This window comes from Ceratotherium simum, chromosome 4, assembly GCF_057802395.1.
Source record: "Ceratotherium simum simum isolate JZ-2026a chromosome 4, ASM5780239v1, whole genome shotgun sequence".
NCBI lineage: Eukaryota > Metazoa > Chordata > Mammalia > Perissodactyla > Rhinocerotidae > Ceratotherium > Ceratotherium simum.
Genome location: NC_141903.1, coordinates 9,976,255 through 10,000,000, shown reverse-complemented (window position 1 = coordinate 10,000,000; position 23,746 = coordinate 9,976,255). Strand labels below are relative to the sequence as shown.

General features: G+C 49.6%; 1 protein-coding gene across 1 annotated transcript in view; it reads left to right on the top strand.

Moving 5' to 3' along the window:
• The window catches only part of DOCK2 (dedicator of cytokinesis 2), a 401,533-nt gene extending 384,677 nt beyond the window's left edge, over window positions 1-16,856 (top strand). The window contains exons 45-52 of the mRNA XM_004428542.3: window positions 1,030-1,206; window positions 2,654-2,737; window positions 9,600-9,737; window positions 11,354-11,481; window positions 12,441-12,612; window positions 13,601-13,721; window positions 15,269-15,411; window positions 16,284-16,856. Coding sequence (XP_004428599.1) covers window positions 1,030-1,206; window positions 2,654-2,737; window positions 9,600-9,737; window positions 11,354-11,481; window positions 12,441-12,612; window positions 13,601-13,721; window positions 15,269-15,411; window positions 16,284-16,340 — 1,020 coding nt within the window. The 3' untranslated portion in view covers window positions 16,341-16,856. The remainder of the gene's footprint in view (window positions 1-1,029; window positions 1,207-2,653; window positions 2,738-9,599; window positions 9,738-11,353; window positions 11,482-12,440; window positions 12,613-13,600; window positions 13,722-15,268; window positions 15,412-16,283) is intronic.
• The last annotated feature ends 6,890 nt before the right edge of the window (window positions 16,857-23,746 follow it).

Genomic DNA, 23,746 nt, shown 5'->3' with positions numbered 1-23,746 from the left:
GGACAACTGCTGTTCTCTGTCCTAATACCCACAAGAGTTAATAACAATAGCTACCAGCTACTCTCTGAAGTAGATTTTCCTATATCATTTTACCAATTAGTCAAGTGAGGCTCAGAGGGGTCAGGAAACTTGCCCAAGGTCACACACCTAGCAAAAATGGCAGAGCTGAGATTTGTACTTAGTTTTAATTTGGTTAGTTTAGTTCAGGGGTCAGCAAACTATGGCCTGTAGGCCAGAGCCTACCTGCCACCTGTTTTTGTAAACAGTTTTATTGGAACAACCATGCTCATCCATTTACATGTTGCCTGTAGATGCTGTCTCCCTACAACAACAGAATCGAGTAGTTGCAACAGACAACATATGGCCTGCAAAGCCTAAAATATTTACTATCTGGCCCTTTCACAGAAAAAGTTTGCAGACTGCTTGTTTCGTTTTTTCCTCCAGATCCCATACTCGTGAGAACCGCGCTGTTTTGCCAGTTGGCATTTGATGGCGCTCTGTTTATATCACTTTCTAAGAGGTGTCTGAGAGGTGTTCAGTTTTATCTTCCCAACTAAACCCAATCTACCTTGGACCAGCGACCCTCATACAACAACCAGTCTTTGGACCCCTGACGGGCCAGGCTGGGTGATCACGTTGCCAGCTGCTCTGATCCCTCCCGCTGACAGCTCACACATAGTAGGTGCACAACGGATACCGGATGGGTTGAGTTGGAGCACGTTTCACCCATATAATAAGAGAAAACCCTCCTGGAGCACACCCAGCCTCTGAAAACCCAGCAAGCGCCTGACACTGCCTGCCTCCACCTCCCCAGGGAAATCCCTTTCTCACTGAGCAGAAAGTCAGCCTCTCTCCCTAGACAGCAGACAGCCCCCACAGCTCACTGATTACCACAAGAGCCCGCTACAGCCCCTCAGAGAGCATCGCCTCCTCTGAATTCCAACCCCAAATGAAATCAGTACCAATGATTATATCCGTTTTTAAAGGACCAGCTAAGGCCTTTCCTTCCTGTGATCTTGTTTTTAACAGACCACAATTAGCCCTCTGGAGAATGCCATCGAAACCATGTCTACGGCCAACGAAAAGATCCTGATGATGATAAACCAGTACCAGAGTGACGAGAGCCTGCCCATTAACCCACTCTCCATGCTCCTGAATGGGATCGTGGACCCTGCTGTCATGGGAGGGTTCGCCAAGTACGAGAAGGTGAGGGCTTCTGCTCTCTGGGCCCTGGTGGGGGGCAGAGCAGTGGCAGGAGGGCCCAGGGGGCAGACGCAGCTGCATGTCACTCATCTTACTGTGGCTGTTTGCCCTCTAAAGGAACACTTCAGCTTGGTTGACGTTACACATCTTCCAGTTTCTATGCCTCGATCTCATCGCCTTCCCACCCTCATTGTCACACTCTGCTGGGGCAGGAAGCAGCAGGGGCCATAAGGGCCCCTTATTTCATTGGGCACATCCAGATGCCTCTGTCAAGGAAAAGCTCTGGGATGACCGTAAGCCAGACCATAAAAGTACAGGAACCACACATCAAAGTACATGATTTGAAATGACCTCTACAAATGGAAAGAAATGAAACCCAGAATCTGTGAAAATATAGAAAGGATAGGAGATGAACTCCGGATGGGGGAGTTATAATCTAGATATCCAGGCTATAAGGTCCCTCCAGAAATCCCCACACATTTGAGCCACAGATTTCATTTTTGAGCCTCCTAGCGTCCATGGCAAAAAGGGAAAACCATCAGTTATATGAGTCACATTTTCCACTTGGGGAAAATACCAATTTCTCAGTAGGAGAATGTAGCTTTTCCTGGCATTGAAGTAGAATAGAAAGTCCTTATTTGGTTTTCACCTAAGCCATACATTAATAGGACACAGAGGGGAAAATGGACTCCTTATTCAAATAAGTCTCATGATGAATTCCCTATTATTTTTTCTATGTTGTCCATTGATGTAAAACTAAGAATACAACACAGTAGTATAATTCAGGGACAGTAATTCCAGTCACCCAATCAGTCCTTCCAGCTACTCTTGGATACCCCAAGAAGTAGTCATCACTGGTAACCCTTTGTTCAGCCCTGAGAGCTGGTAAGATGTGTCTCTATATATATGTGCACACACTCAGGACATGAGCCCCAGAAATTGCTAGGGGCTGCCAAAGTCACACGCAATGAGGGAGGTGGTGAGGTGAGCTGGAACACCCACAGGTGAAATTCCTTACTGAGTTCTGTTTCCTGCAGCAATGCTCTCAAACTTGAATGTGCATCAGAATCCCCTGCAGGGCTTCTTAACACGCAGACCCCCACCTCCACCGCCGCCCCACCCCCAGAGGTTCTTATTCTAGGTGGGGGTCTGGGTGGGGCCCGAGAATTTGCATCTCCGACAAGTTTCCAGGTGATGCTGATGCTGCTGGTCTGGGGACCCCACTTCGAAAACTACTTTCGTGGGGTTTGTGCCCCATATTCCCAGTGGGTACTGACCTGAGCCTCCAGGAAGGAGAAAGATGTCAGTCCCCACAGGTCCTGACTAGTGCCCCATCCAACTACATGTGACTTCTTTCCTGCCCCTCTCAAGTGGAATCCTCCCCAGTGCCATGGCGATGGGTGGTGGGGTCCACGCCAAATGAACCGCATGTGCCTGTCTGTCCTCCCAGGCCTTCTTCACTGAAGAGTACACCAGGGACCACCCTGAGGACCAGGACAGGCTGAGCCGCCTCAAGGACCTGATTGCCTGGCAGGTAAAGCGGAGCTGGACGGGGAGAGGCCAGCCCCTCCCTCCTCTCCTCTCCCGGTGCGCGTGCCCTCCGCTGGCCTCTGGCTGGAGTGGCCTAGCCTCACCCGGTCTCCTGTCCCTCGGCTTTCAGCCCTCCTGACTCTGTCTCGCCTGAGCAGGCTCCTCTTGGACCTGGGCTTTGGGGCACTGCACTCTTGGGGTGCCGCGTAGGTGCCAGGCAGCGATGCTGTGCTGCGTGTTGCTAAGACTGCTTTACTGGATGTTGCATTCAGGAGGTGGCTTTTCCCCGTGGGACTGAAATGAAAGGCAGGCCCCCACACCCACCACCACCTTCCGCCACAGCCAGCACACCAATCAGATAATAGCAGAATTCGGCCCGCACCCCCACCTCCCCTCCTCGTAAGGCTGACCCAGTTTGTTGCAGACAATGCCCAGATGGATATCGGGTTTTGAAAATAATTGAGGCCTTTGTTCGGTTGGTTTTTGGTCAGAGGGCCTGCCTTCTGCACAGGCGGCTCAGCCCCTCAGAGCCAAGCCCCAGGAGCGGGAAGGCTGAGTCCTTCCCCTGCTCTCTCATGCTAGTGCTAACCGCTGTCTTCCCTCCACCCCTCTCCTTGCACTCCTTCCCTTCCCCTCAGGCTCTCCTTCTCCCTGACTCTTTCTTGCTGTGCCTCTGTCTGTCTTTCTCCTTCTCTCAGAAGTTCTTTCCTTCTATCCCTCCCCTCTGCTTTTGCCTCTCTCTGCCCCCCTCACATCTTACTCCTCTCTGCTTCCCTTCCTCTTCTCTCTCCACTTCCCTCCCTCCTTCTCCCCTCCTTTCTCTCCCTCTGTCTCCCTTTATTTCTCTCTCTCCCTCTCTCCCACTCCCTAGAGAAGAAACAGTCCACCAGACCCCTCCCCCAAAGGCTTTCAAAGGACCAGGCTCTCCCTCCAGGCCCGCGGCAGCCCCATCCTCAAACATACCCCTGCTCTGCTGGGACCACTCAGCACCCAGAGCAGCGGGTGGGCTCCAGAGGGCTCCAGCAGGAGGGGGTGAGTGCCAGAGAGCAGGGGCAGCTGTCTGCAGCTGCCTGTCCTCCCTCCCTCCCTTCTTGCCAGTCACCGTGCAAAGAAAAGCAAGCTATTGTGGCAGGAGTTTTTGTTACTCCAGGGAAATCAGGGAATGAGAAGCACTGGGTGCAGCCTCTTTTCTTAAAATAAGGATTCCTAATGCAGGTCCTTCTCTGCCTCTGCCAATTTATGCAAAGTGAGGCTTTAAAAAGGAAATGCCAAGTGCTGCACAGATGCCGTTTCCTGAATGCATTTTGTGTGTCTGGAATTTTCTCTCCCTTCTTACCTTGTGCCACCTGTGAAACCCAAACATCTCAAGGTCCCCAGCCTTGTCCCTGAGGTCATCATGCCCTTTAATACTCAAATAATAATATTCCCCCTCACCACCCACAGCTGGGGAAGGAGGAAGGCCCGGCTTCGATTCGTTCCCTTCCTCAGATATTCCTGCGGTGCCCAGGGAGGGCTCACATGTCACACAAATTTGTTTAGTTGTCGGGTGTCACTCTCGGTCCATATCCCTGCCCCGGGCCTCTCCACTGGGAAGTCTTATCACCCAATAATGGCTTCTTCATGCTGTGTCCACCTCACCCAAAGCATGGACCTCGGCCTCACAGCACAGCTAATACCAAGCTGTGCCTTCTAAGGAAATTCCGCCCAAGTCTTGGCGCTAATGGAAGAGCGCTATGAAGAAAGAAAGAAGAGCGCTATGAAGTGTATACTTTGAAAGTATACACTAGATGTCACAGCATCTAAGAGCCATTAGCGAGGCCTCCTCAGACAGCGCCCCCTAATGGCTGCCTTCTCTTTAGCACCATCCTCCCTCCCCTTGCCGCCATGTTACAGACTGAGGCCCGCTCAACCCAGCAAAGACAATTGCCCTGGGCCACCTCCCTCCCACCTAGAGTCCAGGCACCCTAACTGTGGGCACCTGCACTCAAAAGGTGCTGCCCTGCTCATGGTGCAGGCTGCCATGTTACATTAGCACCCACAGCAAATTAGCTTTTCCTCATCCATTCATTCCATTCATTCTTGCAACTTACATTTACTGAGCCCCTACTGTGTGCCAAGCAACAGAAATAGAGTGCTGGACAAAACTGGGCCTGCTCCCTGCCCTCTTGGAGCTGAATTCTCAATTGGATCTTGGTTACGCAAAGCCACATACTCTTTGGATTTTCTCAAAACATGAGAACCTTAGATTTCAAAGGAGAATGTACTTGTACCTCTAGCAACCCAACAAAAGCTAAAGCTTGTTATGTTCAAGATTTTACAGATTTCAAGATTGATGGCTTCTTAATTTTTTCTTTGTAAAGATTTTCTCTATATTTATTGGCATGAAAATATGTCTATAATATATTCTTCTTTTAAATGTTTTGTGAAATAGTACATACAGAAAAGTACGCATAACAAAAATATACAGCACATTCGTTTGTCACAAGGCGTACACCCGTGTGACTGCCACCCAGATGAAGAAACAGAATTCTGCCAGCACACAGAAGGCCATCTCGTGTTCCTTGTAGTCACTGCCAGCCTCCCCAAGGTTGACCATGATCCTGCTTGAAAGCAGTAATCATTTTTTTGCTTTTTACAGGAAGTTTTTATCACAAAGCACTCACTCCTAAACACTATTGTTTACTTTTGCTTGGTTTTGACCTATATACAAATGGAATCACACACTATGCATTCTTTTGTGTCTGATTTCTCTCAATGTTATGTCTGTAAAGTTCATTCATTTTGTTATACATAATTATCATCTATTCCTTTTCGTTGCTATATATTAGTCTATACTGCTAAACTGATAACTAGACCAAAACGTATTTATTTGAAACGTTTTTCAGCTGATGGAGAGCTGGGTTGATTTCAGTTTGGGGCTATCACGTGTAATGCTGTTCTGAACACCTTTGTACACGTCTTTTTGGCACACACAGGCACAGTTCCTGTCAGGTGGGCACCTAGGCGTGGAATTGCCTGGTTGTGGTATGTGAGGACGTCTGGCTCTAGGAGATCCTGCCGAACTCCTATCAGCATAGCTTAGTTTTGCCTGTTCTTGAACTTGGTATCAATGGTATTATACAGTATGTACTGTGGTGTGTCTGGCTTCCTTTGCTCAACATAATGCCTTTGAGATTCATCCAGGTTGTTGCATACATCAGACGTTTTTCTTTCTTTGTTTCTAAGTGTTATCTGTTGTATGAATATACAATATGCCAATAATACACCGATTTATTTTTCAATTTTTCTGTTGGTGGTTATTGGGGTTGTTTTCAGAGTTTGTGTAGTATAAATAAAGTGGCTATGAACATTCTTGTTCATGTCTTTTGGTGGACAGAGCGCTCAATTCCCTCAGTATAGATCTAGTAGTGGGATTCCTGGGTCATGCATGTCTAGTCTTACTGGAAACCAGGAAACAGTTTTCCAAAGTGGATGAACAAGTTTACACTCCCTCCAACAACTTCTGTGAGTCTGAGTTGCTCCACATTCTCACTGACACTTCATACTGTGAGACTTTTTAATTTTAGTCTTTCTGGTGGTTGTGAGGCGGTATCTCAGTTTAATTTTAATTTGCATTTCCTTCATGAGCAATTCATCACCTTTTCATGTGTTTATTGGCTAACAGGATAACCCTTTTGTGAAATGCTACTTCAAATCTTTTACTTATTTTATTAGCTAAATTGTCCTTTATTACTAATTTATAGGAGTTTATATATATTCTAGATACGAGTCCTTTGTCAAGTATATGTATTACAAATATCTTCTCTCAGTCTGTGGCATGCCTGTTTACTTTCTTAATGATGTATTTTGATGAACGGAAGTTTGTAATTTTGATAAAGTTCAATTTATCAATTTTTTTTTTTTTTTTTGGTGAGGAAGATTAGCCCTGAGCTAACATCTGTTGCCAATCTTCCTCTATTTTGTATATGGGACACCGCCACAACACAGCTTGATGAGCAGTGTGTAGGTCTGCACCCAGGATCCAAACCTGCGAACCCTGGGCCACTGAAGTGGAGCACACAAACTTAATCACTACGCCACCGGGCCGGCCCCTGAATTTTTTTTAATGATTAGCACTTTCATATCCACTTTAAGAAATCTCTGACAACCCCAAGATCATGAAGATATTCTCCTGTTTTATTTGGAAGTTTTATGATTTTGTCTTACACATTTATTTTCCATTTTGATTGATGTGAAGTAAGGGGTAAATTATTTTTCTATACAGATTTCCGGTTACTCCAGCACCATTTGTTGAAAAGACTATTATTTCCCCCAACTTTGAGATACACTGATCATAAATGTGTCAGTCTGTTTCTGGACTTTCTATTCTGTTCCATTGGTGTATTGTCCATGCTTGCACCAATACCATGCTGTCTTAATTACTTAGTTTTATAGTAAGTCTTGAGATCTGGTAGAGAAGGTACTCCAAACTTTTGTTTTCTTCAAATTTGTCTTGGCTCTTCTAGTCCTTGTATTTCCAAATAAATTTTAAAATCAGCTTGCCAATTTTCACACACCCCCAAAACACATTGAGGTTTTGGTTAGGAATACATTAAATATATAGGTTAATTTGGGGAGAATTGCTATCTTAACGATACTGAATCTTCCAATGTATGAGCGTGGAATCTCTCTTCTTTTATTTAGTTCTTTAACTTCCCTCAGCAAAATTTTGTAGTTTTCAGTGTAGAGGTCTTTCATATATTTTATTAGATTTGTTTCTAAGTATTTGATATTTTTAATTCTATTACATATGGTACTGTTTTTTAATTTTTACTTTCTGTTTGTCAGTATGAACACAATCGATTTTTTTTTGTATGTTGACCTTGTATCCAGCAACCTTACAAAATTCACTTGTCAAATTGTACATTCTTTTGGATGTTCTGCAGATACAATCATATCATCAGCTAATATGAACAGTTTTACTTCTTCCTTTCCAGTCTCATACCATTTCATCATTTTTCTTGCTTTATTACACTGATGAATGTAAGAGAGAGAGTACGTCCGTGCCCCTGTGTCAGGGCAACAGTCGGTATTTCACAGAGCAGGATGTTGTGATGATTCTTGATTCTCTGCCTAGTTTGCTAGCTTACCATGAATGGGCTTTCAATTTGTCAAATGCCTTTTCTGCATCAATTGAGATACTCATATTGTTTTCGTCCTTTATTCTGCTAATGCAGTGAATTATATTAGTTTATTTTGGAATATTAAACCAACCTTGCATATATGACATAAACCCCACTTGGTCACAATGTATCATCTTTATATATTGCTGAATTCTGTTTGCAGATATGTTCTTTTAGATTTTTGTATCTATGCTCAAAAGAGAGATTAGCCTATAATTACTCTCTTGTAATATCGTTGTTCAATTTTTATAACAAAGTTATCCTAATCTCAAAAAGTGAGTTGGATATTATTCCCTATTTTTCAATTTTTTGGAAGAGTTTGTATAATATTTATCCACTAACTGTTTGCTAGAATTTGTTGGTGAAGCCGTATGGGCCAGGAATGTTTTAAAGTATGTATTCAATTTATTTAATAGTTTTCAGATTTCCAGTTTCTTTTGTGTCCTTTTGGTACATTGAGTTTTTCTAGCAATTTGTCCATTTTATCTAAATATTACATTTATTGACATAAACTTTTTTATAATATCCTCTTATGATCTTTTATAACATTTTTACTTCCTGTAGTGATATTCCTTTTTTAATCCTGATATGGGTTATTGGTACCTTCTATTTTTTTGATTAGTCTTTTTAGAGGTTTATCAATGTTATATCTTTTCAAAGAACCAATTTTTAGCTTTTTCAGTTTTCTCTGTTGTAAGTTTGTTTTCTTTTTCATTCATGTCTACTCTTTTATTATTTTTTTCCCTTTACTCTCTCTGGGTTTAATTGGCTGTTCTTTTACTAACGTCTTGAGAAGGATGCTTAGTTATTGATTTTCTGTCTTTTCTAATATGTAAAACTGAAGCTATAAATTTACCTTTATTTACAATTTTAACTATATCTCACAAGTTTTTTTATATAGTATTTCCATTATCATTCCTTCCTTTTATATGTGTGTGTGTGTGTATAAAATCTTTGTCTTGTTTCATGGATGGATGATCTTTTCTATTTATTAATTATATATTATATATTATAAATATTTAATTATATATTAATTAAAATATTTTAAAAATAATGTTTTCTTAGGCTGTCTTCATTCTCTCTGTTTCTTCCAAGTTTATCCCTTCCTTCCTTCCTTCCTTTTTTGCTTTCTTTCCTGTGACTTTAACATTGGAGAATTTCCTCCACTGCCTGGTGACCCTTGGCAGTCTCTTCATCATTAATAGGGAGGCGCTAAGAGCTGAATGAAAACCTGTGAAGGTGGGAGGGGCCTCGTCAACTGATAGCGTTACTGTATGGTACCTGAGTGAGCCGCAGATGTCTGTACCAACATGGGGCCATTCAGCTCCTCCAGAGACACATCCCACAGGCTGTTGTCTAGGGAGATACTCCTGGCTGCTGCGCTGCTGGAATTGGGATCTGGAAGTGAAGGCCTGGCAATCAGAATGCAGACTCTCCCTTCAACCCCCTGTTTCCAGTCTGGCTCCTCATCCCTGCCCTCTGTTGTGCCTGGTACCCTGAGCCAGAGCTCTTTGTTCTGATTGTTCCAGAGGCTAAGCTCCTGCTTGTTGGGGAAATGGGAAAATATAACACTTGGCCACAAGGTGAAGTGGTGGGGCCTGGAGATCTAACACACCTGCACAGAATTTCAACCCATTCCTCTGTGTTCAGCCTCTCGGCTCACCCTAGCTTTTCTGGCTCATCAATTAGCACCTTTCTCTCCAGATCCCCTTCCTGGGAGCTGGGATTAAGATCCATGAGAGAAGAGTGTCCGAAAATCTGCGGCCCTTCCACGACCGGATGGAAGAGTGTTTCAAGAACCTGAAGGTGAAGGTGGAGAAGGAGTATGGCGTCAGAGAGATGGTACGGGCAGTCCCTGTGGCCGGGAGGGTGAGCCAGGGCGAGGTGGGGCAGCGGAGGACCATGGGCACCAGAGTAGAGGAGGCTGCCCTGGAGGAGAAGGGCCTGCGGGCCAGCCTTGCTGGAACTGGTGATCCAGGGGAAGCGTCCTGTAAACATGGTCCCTCACAAGTCGCCCCCAGGTAAACACCAGGTACAAATTGAGCCCTTGCAATTAAGGGACTGTGCTAATAATAAAACTGACGTTGATGAAGCACCTACTATGTGCCTGGTCTGATCTAAGCACTTGACATCTACTACGTCATTTAGTCCTCACAACAGCCTGGGAGGTGGGAATGATTTTAACCCCTCATGTCTCTTCTGGGGGTTCAGAGGCCTTAAGTAGCTTGCTGAAGGCTACATAGCAAGTGAGTGCAGGTCAGAATTTGCACCTGGCTCTGCTGGCCTCCAAAGCCAGTGCTTTTGGCCACTCCATGACCTAAAGAGGCCATTGGCCTGGTGCTCACAGCGACGTCTTCTTTATCCTCTTCCCCAGAAAGTGGAGTCCTCAGGTGTCAAGGCTGCGCAGTCCCTTAGAGGCCATCTGGCCCAACCCTCTCATTTTACAGATGGGAAAACTGGGGCCTAGGAGGGGAAGTGAGTTACTGGAAGAGCATGGAGGTGAACTCAGGTCTCATGTCTTCTGGCCCAAGAGTTTTTCTTTGAGACAGCTTGTCTTCCAACATTCCTGCATGATCCCTCAGGCAATGCTGAGGGATCATGACTGAGGGATCAACTACCTGGTGAGGTCAGATCTCAGGGTTAAGGGCAAGTCCTCCACAAGACTCCCCTCACCGCAGACACCAGCTGCCAGCTCCAGGGTCCGCAGGTCACCTACACTTCTGATCATCTGCTTATAACTTTGGGGTTCTCACTATCCTTTGAAGTCTGATGATTCCACGGAACTCAAGAAAGTGCTATACTTATGACTACAGTTTTATTATAAAGGATACAAATCAAGACCAGCCTAATGAAGACACATAGGGTGAGGTCGGGGAGGGTCCCAAATGCACAGCTTCTGTGTCCTCGGGACACGTCACCCCACCAACCCTACCGGCACACCAACCAGGAAAGAGCACCCTAGCCTGAGTGTCCGGGGTTTGTATCGGGGTTATGTTAGAGAGGCATGATTGAATGAATCATGGGCCATGTGATTCGAATCAATCTCCAGCTCCCAGAAGCCCCTCCCGGAGGTTGAACTGATATTACCTGGCTCAAAGCCCCAGCCCTGGAATCACGTGGTTGGTCTTTCTGGCCTGGCAGCCGCCACTCTGAGTCTTCTCATTAGGATAAAGGGGCCACCGTGAATAAGAAAGATACTCCTGTCACTGGGGACATTGCACGGAGGATTTAGAGATCACCTCCCAGGAACCAGGAATGAAGGCCAGCCAAATTCTTTATCAAACAGCCACCCCCAGCCTCGGCCAGCCAGGAAGTTTTGCCCTGATGTCCTGCTCTGCCCCACAGCTCCGCCTGCCCTGGTGGAGGAGGAAGGGGGCAAGAAAGTGGAGGGTACATCACCCCAGCTCCCGTCACCCGTGGGGCCTGGCTGCTAACCACCCTGCTCTCCCCGCCCGCAGCCCGACTTCGAGGACCGGCGAGTGGGCCGCCCGCGGTCGATGCTGCGCTCCTACAGGCAGATGTCCATCATCTCCATGGCTTCTATGAACTCTGACTGCAGCACCCCCAGCAAGACCACCTCGGAGAGGTCAGTCCCTGCCCCAGGCAGCCCCCGCAGCCCTGCCACCTGGCCCAGCGCCCCCGCAGAGCCTCCTGCTTCTCCTTCTGCCCCAGGGCCACCCTTTTCCTGTCTCCTTGCCCTTTTGCTTGAAAGCCTTTCCCCACCTGGTGCCTCATTAAAACCCTCACAACCACCCCGTGAGATGCCATCCTTAGTGCCATTGCTAGAGGGTCATTCGAGGCCCGGGAGGCAGGTGGCTTTTCCCGAGGACCCAGCAGGACTCGCCCGCAGCCTGCAGACTGCGCGTCCAGTGATCTCGGCGGCCAGAGCTCCTCTCAGCCCCGGCTTCAGTCTGGCCCCTTCTCACCTCTGCCTCTGCCGGGGCTCCCGTCCCTCCCCATCCTGTCAGAGCTCCTCCTCCTGCACCCACCCATCCCTCTGCTGGGGTCCCCCCCCCCACCCAAAGAAAAGCCTCTCCCCTACCACCTTCCTGGAGCCCACTGCTCTACACTATTTTATTCGACACTCGAATAATAGGTACGGAGAACCAAGTGCTCTCCATGGGCCAAGAACGTGCTAGGGGCCCTCAGACCTCATCTCGTGGCCACTCTGCAAGGTCACTGCAAACACCTTCATTTACCAAAAAGGAAATAACCGCTCAGGGAGGTTGAGTGATTTGCCCAAAGTCACTCAGCTAAAAAATGGCAGTGTCTGGATTTGAATCCAGAACTATATTTTTAACCAGTTTTCTCTTCTCACCACCAGTCTTTCTTTCTTATGACTGTCTTCCTTCAATTGCATTTTACCCTGTATTTTGAATGTTTGCAAATTAAGGAAGAGACTCCCCAAACTCTGCCAGGTTAGCTGATCCACCCCCCTGAGACTGCAGTGACAGTTGGGTCAGGCTGAAGCCCCCTGGATCCCTGAGAGGCAGTGCCACTGAAGCTCTAACTGCAGTTTCTACTGCTGTCTCTCTTGCCGTTCAGCTTCGACCTGGAATTAGCATCGCCCAAGACTCCGAAAGTGGAGCCGGAGGAGCCGATCTCTCCCGGGAGCACTCTGCCGGAGGTCAAGCTGCGCAGGTCCAAGAAGAGGGCCAAGAGGAGCAGCGTGGTGTTCGCGGACGAGAAGGCAGCGGCCGACTCCGACCTGAAGCGGGTGAGTGGCCGAGACAGGGTGCCCGTCCTCCACCATTAGCGAAGCTCTGCTGCGCGCGGGCACAGCACCCAGGCTCTGAGCCGTGGCTTCTCTCGAGCCTCGCTTTCTCGGTGGGCGGGTGTGACAGAGGCGGCGTCTGAGGAGCGGGGAGGGGAAGTGCTCGCCGGGGCTCACACGGCCTGGACATGGCAGAGCCGGGATTTGAACCCAGGCCGTGGGCCTCCAGCCTGTGTGTGTCCTTTCCACCATCGCACGGGGCTTTGTGAGGCTGTGGAGAAGCCGCCCGTCTCACCCGCTGAACTGAAGGCCGGCCCGGGCGTCTCCGCATCTCTCGGCTTCTGTCCCCAGGGCCATTCTAACTACTGACCCCTCGGACTCCGCTAGGCCCCTCCAGTGTACCGGGAGCCCTGCTGGGGACGCAGAGAGGAAAATCTCACTGCCTCGACTTGGGGAGTTTTCGTCTTATAAACTAGTAACTATTTAATATGAGACTTGGTGCCAGCAGCCCTGGGTTCAATCCTGCCTTCCCCCTGAAGGAGAGGTTTGTTGAAGGCATTCTGGGAGCCTGGGAGGGGGAGAGGATTAACTGTCCTGGCAAGTGAGGGGGGCCAGAAGAAACGGCAAGGGGCCAGCTGAGATGCCTTCCAGTGAAGAAACGATCCTCCACAACTTCATTATAGGCCTCAGAGGCTACTCTTTCCAGGGGAAGAAGGCTGGAACTATGTCTTCTGTGTTTCACAATTCTGGGGGGTGTCATTCACATGATAGTCTAAATGAATGCCCCCCCACCCCTGGAGTTGTATAGTATGCAACCTGTGCAGCCACACGTGGCAAGCTGGCATGGAATGATACAAAAGAGAATAAATGAACTTGGAGCTGGGGCCACAGAAGCCCTGCCAAGCTCTCACCATTGACTTTTCAGGGCCCAGAGCTGCCTTATATTAAGCCTCTGTGTTGTGTGTGTGTTTGTGTGTGGTGTATTCATCAGCTTTCCAGGAAGCACGAGTTCATGAGTGACACCAACCTCTCGGAGCATGCGGCCATCCCCCCCAGGGCATCCATCCTCTCTCAAATGAGTTTTGCCAGCCAGTCCATGCCCACCATCCCAGGTATGCACCTTGCCACCACCAGCACTGGGATATAGAGGTAGTGCGGGCCACCAGCCTGGGGGTGGAAGATGAGCGGAGACCACATCTACATGGCAGAGTAGGCCAGGCATCCTGGGGGCAAGAGGCTCTGCTCAGAGCCCTCCTGTCCTCTGAATTCTCCCCACGCCCACCTCTCCTATGGGTGAGGCCATCCCAGCAGGTTCCAGCTGGAGCAGGGTGGAGGCCTGCTGTCCCTCTGGTCCTCAGGATGTGCTGGGAATCTATTTGTCACCTGGGTGGCCCTCTATTCGCGGTTAGCCAGGCCTCCCCAGGGGCCAGAAGTCTGTCCCTGGTATGTCCCTAAGCCTCGTGTTTCCTTTTTGGGCCTGGAAGACCATTTCTGGAGCTTACAAAAACTGCCACCACCCCTTACAGATGTAGAGTGTTTGATGCACAGATGCTGCTGTTCATTGTCCCATGAGGAGGGTGGCAGTGCACAGATGACCATTCCTGATTCACAGAGGGGGACCTGAGGCCCTAACTGGGCACGTGGCATGCCCAAGAGTACTCCATCCAGCCTGGAGCCGGCTCCAGTGTCTGCCCCTCTGTCAGGCGCTCTGTGCCAAGGGCTAGGGCAGCAAGGGACAGACCCAGCTGGGGCTGCCCCGTGGGACTCGGCAGGCAGGTCTCAGCGAAGATGTCTGCTATCTCTGCACTGCCATCTTCTGAGTGCTGACTGGTGCCCAGCCCTGTGCTAACTGCCTCTGCCTCATCATTTCATCTACACTTCTACACACCTCTGAAGGAGATAGTGTTATTAGCTCATTGTATGGATGAGGAAATTGAGGCACCGAGAGTGTTAGTCTCCTGCCTGTCGCAGGTGACTAAGTGGCAGAGGCCCTCTGCCCTGGAATTGTCCCCTAACCCTGCCCAGCCACACTGGGCAGGATAGCCCCACACAGCTGTGCTGTTTGTCCAGCACCAGCAATTTCACTCTCGTCCCCTCAGTAGGCCTCATGATACCTGGAGGGTGTGCCTTTACCCCATTTTACCAATGTCAAATCCGAGGGTCAGGAGGTAGCTGATTTTTCACGTCTGTGTGCCTCCAAGCCAGGGGCTGTAACCACCGGCTCTCCCCACTGGCCCTGGCCTCCAGGGACAACAAGAAATGCAGGCTCTTGGTGTTGGAAGGTGAAGGAAGAGTGAGGTCGCATTGTCTCCCCACCTTGGGGCAAAAGGCCCTGTGTTCTCTGAGAAAGTCAGGGCCCCGGGGCAGGGGTCCTTCCCCCACCTCAGCCCCCTGTGTCCCACCCAGAAGCCCTCAGACAAGGCTTCAGTGGGGCCAGGGGGCAGGCCAGTGTCCGTGGGGTTTGGCCAGCCTCACAGAAGTGGACAGCTTCCACAGGACACGGGCCTCCCTGCCTCCTGCTTCACCACGCCCCGTGCTCCCCGGATTCTGTGTCCCCCTGCCTGTCTCCCATCTGCCTCCTCCAAGTCACCCTTCCTGTCCCTTGGGCACCACCCCTCCTCCACCCACCCGCTCACGCCCACTCTCTGCTCTCTTCCAGCCCTCACGCTCTCGGTGGCGGGCGTGCCTGGGACAGAGGACACCAACTCATCCCCGCGCCTCAGCCAGACCTTCCTCCCTCTCTCAGACAGCGACAAGAAGACGCTCAAACGGAAGAAAGTAAATCAGTTCTTCAAGACGATGGTGAGGACCCAGACGGGTGGAAGGATGGGGATGTGGGGAGGAGGAAGGAAGAGAGCAACGCAGAGAGAGGAGGAAATGGACGTGTGTGTGTGGTCACTCCGGGGAGGCATGGTCAGGGGCCCGAGGGCCAGCAATGCCCACAGTGCAGTTCTCCTCTTGGGCCCTGGTCACTCCTCTGAGCAGGACTGACCCCAGCTGGGCTGCAGGAATGTGTCAAGGGGATGTGCGGGGCCCCTGGGACCTCAGAACTGGTGGCCGTCCTTTGCCTAACTGCCTTTTGTGCGCCTGTCAGAGCCACAACAGCCAGCTGTCTTTGGAAGTTCAAAGTGCTTTTTAATTTTGTTGGAAGAGCTTTCCTATTCAACTTACATTACAAAATCCTACTAATTAAAAGTTAGTTTCCAAGCCCTGACTTTTCAAGTCCCATCTCCTGTTGTTACTTGTCGGTCTTTGCTCAAGGTAAAGAAGGTGCCGTTGATCCTTCTGATCCTCCAAATGGAATTAAAGCAGCGCTCTGCTGCTACTAATAACGGCAAGTTTACCGCGAGCACGCGGTGAGTCAGGGGCCGTGCCGAGCACCGTCCGACATTAGCTCATTGACCCTCCGCTCTCCCTGTGGGGTTTTATAAGGCTCACGGAGTTGGCTAAGTGACTTGCCAAAGTTCACATGGTCCACAAAACAGCAAAGCCTATGCTCTAACCACTGAGTGGTACTGCCTTCCTGGCCACACTCAAGGGCACGGCAGCTCACACTCACTGGGCTTTGGGCAGGGGTCAGTTTAGGGGCCCTTGTGATTGGGACTGGGAAGCCCCGCTTGACTGCTCATAAGAATCCCATCTCGGGGTTCTGTTTTTTCTCTTCTCCCACAAAGCTGGCCAGCAAAGCTGCTGAAGAAGGCAAGCAGGACGTACCGTCTGCCGACCCGTGAGCTGCTGCTGCCTAGGGCTGCACGCAGGGAGCCAGGGAGAGGAGTTTCCAGAAGAGGAGAGACACGGTGGGACATGAGGCCTTGAAGAGTGGGAGACCTCCTGTCAGTTGCCCTCACTCGGACAGAGGAAACAGAGGCTGAGCCGGGCCCCAGAACTTTAGTGGTAACAGACCCAGCATCACTGGGGACAGTGACTCAGGTGGTGGGTAAGGACGCCCCACACCGGACTCTTGCCCGCACGAGGAACCAGCAAGAATGCTTTCTCCCTAGGCTCTCCCCAGCATCCTTGGCACATTTTTTATAGCCCAGTTTCTTAGGTATAAGGAGCTGTATTTTTATTTCCTTTTCTAAGTCCTAGCACTTAACAGAAAAGCCTTTTAAATATTCTTTTATTTTTGCTTAACAGTTTTGTACTTGACATTTTTAATACAGCCAACCAGTCTTTTTTCTAGCTGATCATCTCCGAAGTGTTGCTATTTCTTACTGACAATAAAAATGGATCCACGGCTCAAGGAAGGAAGCCTTGTTGCATAATTCTGTCACCCGAATCCCTGAGGCCCAGGACTGGGCGGGTGGCTTCTGGAGATGGGCGGGAAGGCAAGCAGGCCAGCCCAGGGCCTGCAGTGGTGGTACGAGGCCTCGCTCCAGCCCGTCCCAATGCCAAATTTGCCCACTTTGTTCATGCCACCCCCAAGAATCTTCTCCATGACTCTGGTTCCTTAGGGGCTGAACGCTGGGGCACAGGGATGCCAGCAAAGTCTGCCAGAATCTTCCTCATGTGATCTGTACAGTGGGGAGTGTCATACGACATTTCTTTCCTTCTGGAAAGAGACGGCAAAGCCACCCACCCAAATGCTCAAGAGTTAGGAAAAGAGAGGGCTGATGTCCAGTGACTGATGGTCCAGCCTTTGGATCTTGTCACCAGGTCAGAAGTGGTGGCTCTTCTGGGAGGACTCCCCAGGTTCCTCAGATGAGGCCCAAGGGGGCGAGGAAATCCTCCAGGCAGAGAGGAGAGGATGGGAGCAGAAGTGGGACCCACCTCCACAGCCTGAAGGGAGCTGTGCAGGGGAGGGGTCCTGGCTGAGGACTCCAAAAGGGGAGGAAGTCGATACTGGGTGGATTTAAGTGCAGGGCAGCGTGGCATTCAGAGCTCGAGCTGTCTAGACCTCGGGGTAGAAGCTCACTTCTTAGGGGCTGAGTCCCTGGGGATAGTGAGGCACGAGAGAGAATGATGATGATGCTCAAATTTATTGGGCTCTGACTGTCCCCAGCACAGTGTTATAGACATGACAGAATTCGCTTCCTAAATCTTGACAGCAGCCCTAGGGGGCGGGTGCGATTGTCACCCAGATGAAGAACCTGAGACGCAGAGGCTGAAGTGACCTCAGATCGTACACTCGGTACGTGGAAAGGCTGGGATTGCAACCCGGCGGCCGAGTGGGGAGCTTGGCTTTTCACCACTACCCTGCGCTGTCTCGTGGACGCCTTCGTGCACAGGACATCCTGAGTCCCTGTAACCTTTGTCCAGCCCAGTCTCTTCCTGGTGGCCTCCATGTCCCCTCACCAATTGCTGGTCCAGCTTCCAATTTCCTCAGCAGTCCAGAAGGTCCTGTTACGGTGGTGGTTGGGTTTTGTCTGTATCACGGAGGCTTGGAATCTGGCTGAATTCACTTTCCAGAGGGGTGAGAGGAGTGCACGTGGATGGGGGGCGTCCCCGAGCAGCTGAGGAGCTGGGCCCCTGGGCATCTTCGTGGCTTCGTGTACACACCGGAGCTCTGTGTCCCTGTGGGGTCTGTCAATCCCGTCCCGTCCTTTCTTCTCCAGGTTACAGGTTTGAGCTCTCAGGCCTGCTTTTTCTCCCCGTCCAAACTAATGAAATCCTAAAGTTTAACCTTGAAATGTCAGCCCTTCCGACCACTGGTGGGAAAAATCTCATCAAGGACGAGAAAATTGTTCCCCCTTTTCCCACAACTGCAGACAACAGAGAGGAACTACACCCTGAAACTGCCAACGTCATTTCTCACTAAGGAGTCTTGCAAGACTCCCGGATTCAGAGACTGTTGCTACGTCCAGGGAAGTCAGCTTTAACTTCTAAAAATCCCATTGCTCTGATCTCCTCACTCAACTATGTGTGGCCCCGGTAATATTTCTGAGTTCCTGTTTTCTGAAAATTATCAGTATCGGTGAGTTTTTATTAAGTCTGAAGGGGCCTTGGGCACTCCCCTTTTCCCATAGAAATGGAGCAAAAAATGAAACTTGTAGATTCTTATTTAAACAGAGTTTGAGAGTCGAATCTCATTTCCATTAGGACAGTCATCAGGATGATGGCCCAGTCGGCACTTTGTCAGGAGAATTCCAGAGGCTGTGGTTACATGGCCGTAACAATGCCAACAGTAATAACAACAACAAACAATAATAATACAGCTGCCATTTACCAGGCGCTTACTCTCTGTACCTTCCCTTAAATCCTCACACATCCCATGAGGCAGGTACGAGGGTCCCAACTGCATTGACGTGAAGACCCAGGCTCCGGGAGTTTGCTCTGTGCCCTTGTCACCCGGCCAGTAAGGGGCACAGCCAGCTCTGTGCACTTCCAGCCTCAACATCTTAATCCACACGTTACTCTTCTACCTTTGACCTCAGCTCAATGTCAGACTCATATATTCCGTGCCCATTTTGAAAGTCTCCCCCAGAATGCCACTGATGGCAACCAGGGTAAATGAAGGTGGGGCTGTGTGACCAGCACACTCTACTTGTGTCACCAGATGTTCCCTTATTGTGAGCAAGGGCTGTCCTAAACAAGCTAGTAATGTCAAGGAAGGGGTATGGGTGCCTTCAGAGCTCCCAGGTGGGAGGATGGAATGGGGTGGGGATGGAATGGATCCACTCCATGTATCTTTTCCTTTCCTGATGTAGAGTTTTCAAGGACCGTTAGAGATCATTTCATCTAACCCTCTCATTTCACAGAGTTAAATGACTCACGCAAGGCCACGCAGCTGTGATCAGCAGGGCTCAATCTGGAGTCAGGCCCGCCTGACTCGAAGCCTGGGTCTCCTTCTAGGTACTCCCCCTCAGTGGCGCTCCCTCAGCCTCCCTGTACGCACTCAGAGACTTCCTGCTTGCAGCTGTCCCTTCCTCCGCCTGTGACACAGGGCTGATATCTGCCATTCGCACTTGAGTGTGATCTAAGGCACCAAGTTCCCTCTCCTTAGGGGAGGGGCATTTTTAGCCATATCTCTAAGTGTGGAAGGGAAGCTTTCGTTCTTTCTTCCAGACTTTCAGGCTTATGTCAACAAGTAGGAGAGAAATTGAGAAAACAAATGGCCTTCCCAGCATCTATAATCAGGCTGGGCTCTGCCCTCAGACATTGTAACCTGGAACACATTTGTTGGCTGCTCCTTCGGAACCCTGGGAGCCTCTGCCTTCCTGTTGTAACTCCGGTTCCCCAGGAAACAGATCCTCAGAAATTGAGTGAATGCCCATGCTTTTTGGGGGCTGAGCAATCCTGGGGCATTGAGAGAGGGAGGAAAGAGATAGGAAGTGATGGAAGGTGGGGTGTTACTGTGCTGGCCTGAGGAATGGTCCCATGTCACAGACTCAGTGTCAGTCTCTGTTGGTCACATAGTAGTAGCCATAACTATGTCATCCTTGATGAGAGGGATCCCACGCTGTTGGACCCATGCAGAGACTCCACCCCTGCTCATCTCGTGGGCCCCCTGAGCAAGCAAGGGGTTCCTGAGGAGCCAGGCTGAGTGACAGGACCGGTCATCCACTGAACCTGATTCTGGCAAGATTGATCTGGGGACTTTCTGGTGGGCATTAAAACATGGGTCTACAAGCTTTGAGTCTACTCCTGCTGGACCACACATGTACCCCTTCCCTAGACCCCCAGTGATCAATCTTCCAGTATTACTCTCTTCAGTCCTCCGACCAACCAACCAACAAAGCCATTCTTTACCACCCGAGAGTGTAAATGTCTGTCTCAGCCCAAGGACAGCCTGGTGTACTGCTTGTAGCTCTGCCACTGGGAGGGTTTCCATTCAGCCCTGAGTGGGGCTATAACATACCATCAGCCCATCTCCAGCTAGCACCAACACAGTAGGGCCCCCATGTGAGTAAGCAAGGCTTTAGTCCTTACCTTCTCCGTAAGTTGGCCATATGGAACTCCTCCACGAGTCCATAGGTGTGGGTTGAAGGAGAGACATCAGTGTAGCAAAAGTAGGTACCATGCGATTCTGGGCCACCAGTTTATGTGATTTCCTCATACTTTCCAGATTTGCTTGAGCCTCATCCCAGATGTTCCACTTCTATAATTTGATGGATTTCTGCCATGTCCACCCACCTTATGACTTGGAGACACCCATGATGGACATCTCAGGCTGCATAGTCACCTGGTGTTCCCTGGTGAGATGCTCAGCCTTTGCTAGGACCCAGTAGCACTCTGGGAACTATTTTTCAAACAGGGGTTGAGGAGAACATAGCTTTGCATTAGATTCCTACAGGATGTGCTGTGGTGATCCTGTCGGACCTTGTTAGAGACTCCATTTGGCGTGCACGTCTACCACAAATAGCTCCTGCATCACCAGATCTGCTGGACCAGATGGCCCCAGAGGCAGAATTGCTTGAACCACAGCCTGGACCTGCTACAGAGTATTTTTTCTCTAGGCCTCACTCAAATTGGCTTACTCTCGAGTCACTTGATAGAGAGTGTGAAGCAGTAGTCCCAAATTTTCTTTGTCCAAAATCCAAAAAGACTCAACTTCTATGCCTCTTTTTTAGTGGTAGGAAATGTGAGATGCAACAGCTTGTCATGTATAAAGAGGTTGTCCCAGCATGTCCTGATCCCTGGAGCCCTAAAAACTGGTGACATTCACATTGGTGAAGTGGGGCAGGCCTCTTCTTCAATAATAGTATTAAATAAACCAAAACATCTCCACTCCATGCACTGTAGGCCACTATCAGTTCAAGCTTCCAGAAACCATCTGAGAAAATTATTAAAACCAGCTCCAGATTTCCTTGCTATAACACTGAATCCTGAGTAAGGAATAATTGCCCTATGCCAATGAACTTTCCCCTATCCAGCCTTATTTTCTACAACCACCTAAGCCTCAACACCCCCAGCTCCACTCCTATGCATGTTCCCAGTACCTACATCCAGGTGCCCAATTCCCTTGCGTGTAAGCTGTATCTTCCCAAAGCAGGACAGACAACGTCTCTCTCCAGCTGTGCGAGGACCTCACTGTGCTTACCAGGCAGAGGCAGTGAGAGGTGGTGGTGTGGTGGTGGGTCAATTCTCTGGAGGAAAAGCATCAACTAGCAGGGCTGCAGCTGCAGGTGAATCTCTGACACAGGGGAGGCTGTTCTCTTCTGACAACAGAGAAGGGGCTCCTTCTGCCAGGTAGGAGGTTTTTTAGCCTATATGAGCAGATTCTCAGGGTCATACACCAAATGGTCCTATATCAGATCTTTGGATCTGTTCTTTTCCTGTCAGGGTCCTAACTCTACCATAGGAGACTTGTTGAGGCTTTGCACTAGTGTCTTTGAAACTCTGTCACCCTTATCATCAGATTCTGACCCGATTTCAGCACAGTCTGCTCTGCAGCTGCATGAGATAGAGTCTCTCTGAAAAATTCCAAAGGGTCCGTGATAGGCAGAATAATGTCCCTCTGCAAAAATGTCCACATCCTAATCCCAGAAACTGAATATGGCCAGTTATGTGGCAGAGGGAGTTAAGGTTGCAGATGGAATTAAGATTGCTAATCAGTGGACCTTAAGATAAGGGAGAGTATCCTGGATTACCCAGGTGGGCCCAATGCAATCACAAGGGTCTTTAAAAGTGGGAAAGGGAGGCAGCAGAAGAGAAGATGCATTGTGAAGTGAACTCACTGCCCATTGCTGGCCTCGAAGATGGATGGAGGGTCCATGAGCCAAGGGAAGCAGAAAACCTCTGGAAGGTGGAAAGGCAAGGAAACATGCTCCCCTGGAGCCTCCAGAAAGGAAAACAGCTCTGCCAACACTCTGATTTTAGCCAAATGAGACCCACACCAGACTTCCAATCCACAGAACTAAGATAATGCTTTGGTGTTGCTTTAAGTCATTACGTTGTGACAATTTGTTACAGCATTAGGAAACTGGTATAGGCCCTTTGACTTGCAGAACGTGCCTGCAGCTGCCCCAGCCCATCGTTTTCTGTTTGGAAGATCTCCAGTGCTATCAGAGTAGCCTCCTTACTCCACAGTTCTTGTAACTTCATTATCCTGTAACCAGTTAAGCACCCAGCTACTTGACCACCCAATGCCATGCTCCCCCTGCACCGCATTTCACAGGGGGAAGCATGAGGAATTATGACTTCACTGAATGTGCTGTCAGCACCCCGCCTGCTACCAGCACTGTGGTCCTATTGCCTTCAGACACACGGCCAGTGCAGCTCCGAAATCCCATCCCAAGAGTTTGTTTTCTAAATCTGTTCTGTTCCAATTATGATAACCTGAGTGCCCTAGAATCTCGCTACTCAGAGTGGTCTGCAGACCAGCATTATCAGCATCACCTGGGAGCGTTCTGAAATGCAGAATCTCAGGCTCCACCCCTGACTCACTGAAGCAACTCTACATTTTAACAAGAGCCCCGTGGTGATTCAAATGCTTGTTAAAATTTGAGAAGCACGGTCCAAGAAAACACAACCCCGGGGATTTGGGAGGGCAGGTCCAGGCAGCAGGGTGAGGGAAGAGAGAAGTGAGGCAGGGAAGGCCGGGGAGCAACTCAAGATGCTGCCACAGCCTCATGACAAGCTGCAGAGACGCCGGCTGCTCACAGACGGGCTGCTCGTCCACTCCTGCAGCCCGGGACACAGGCTTTATGGAGAACGTTCCGTCTCCCACTTCTCACGGGTCAAAGTGAGAATTACTAATTCCCTGCACTTTCAGGCCACATTCTCCAGCCCCTCGGGCAGCACTTGGGAAGGCAGATCTCACATCGTATCATACAGCATTTTACTTACATCAGGATCAGCCAGAAACTCAGGGAGTGTGGCTGGTCAGCCTGGCTGTGCAGAGTCGGGGTAGGGGCAGTAGTCAGCTTTCCTGTCCAGATGCCTCCCTGGTCCTGGTGTGGACGACACAGACCCAGTGGGGCAGGTTTAACTGACTCCCACTGGAAGACACAGGATCACCCCAGCCAGATGAGACCTGGCTCAGACCTCCCCACACTCATTCGTTCTTTTGAGCCCTGTGTTCCGAACATTCGCTGGGACTTGGGGGCCAGGTGGACTGTCCCCACCACCATTTTTGTTGCTTGGTTCTTTCTGGTTTGTTTTTAGCAGATAGTGAGGGAGTATTCTGATCTGAAGAACTGGTGTGCAGAGGGACACGGCCCCCAGATTGAAGCTGGCTTAGACGGCACCCTTTCTC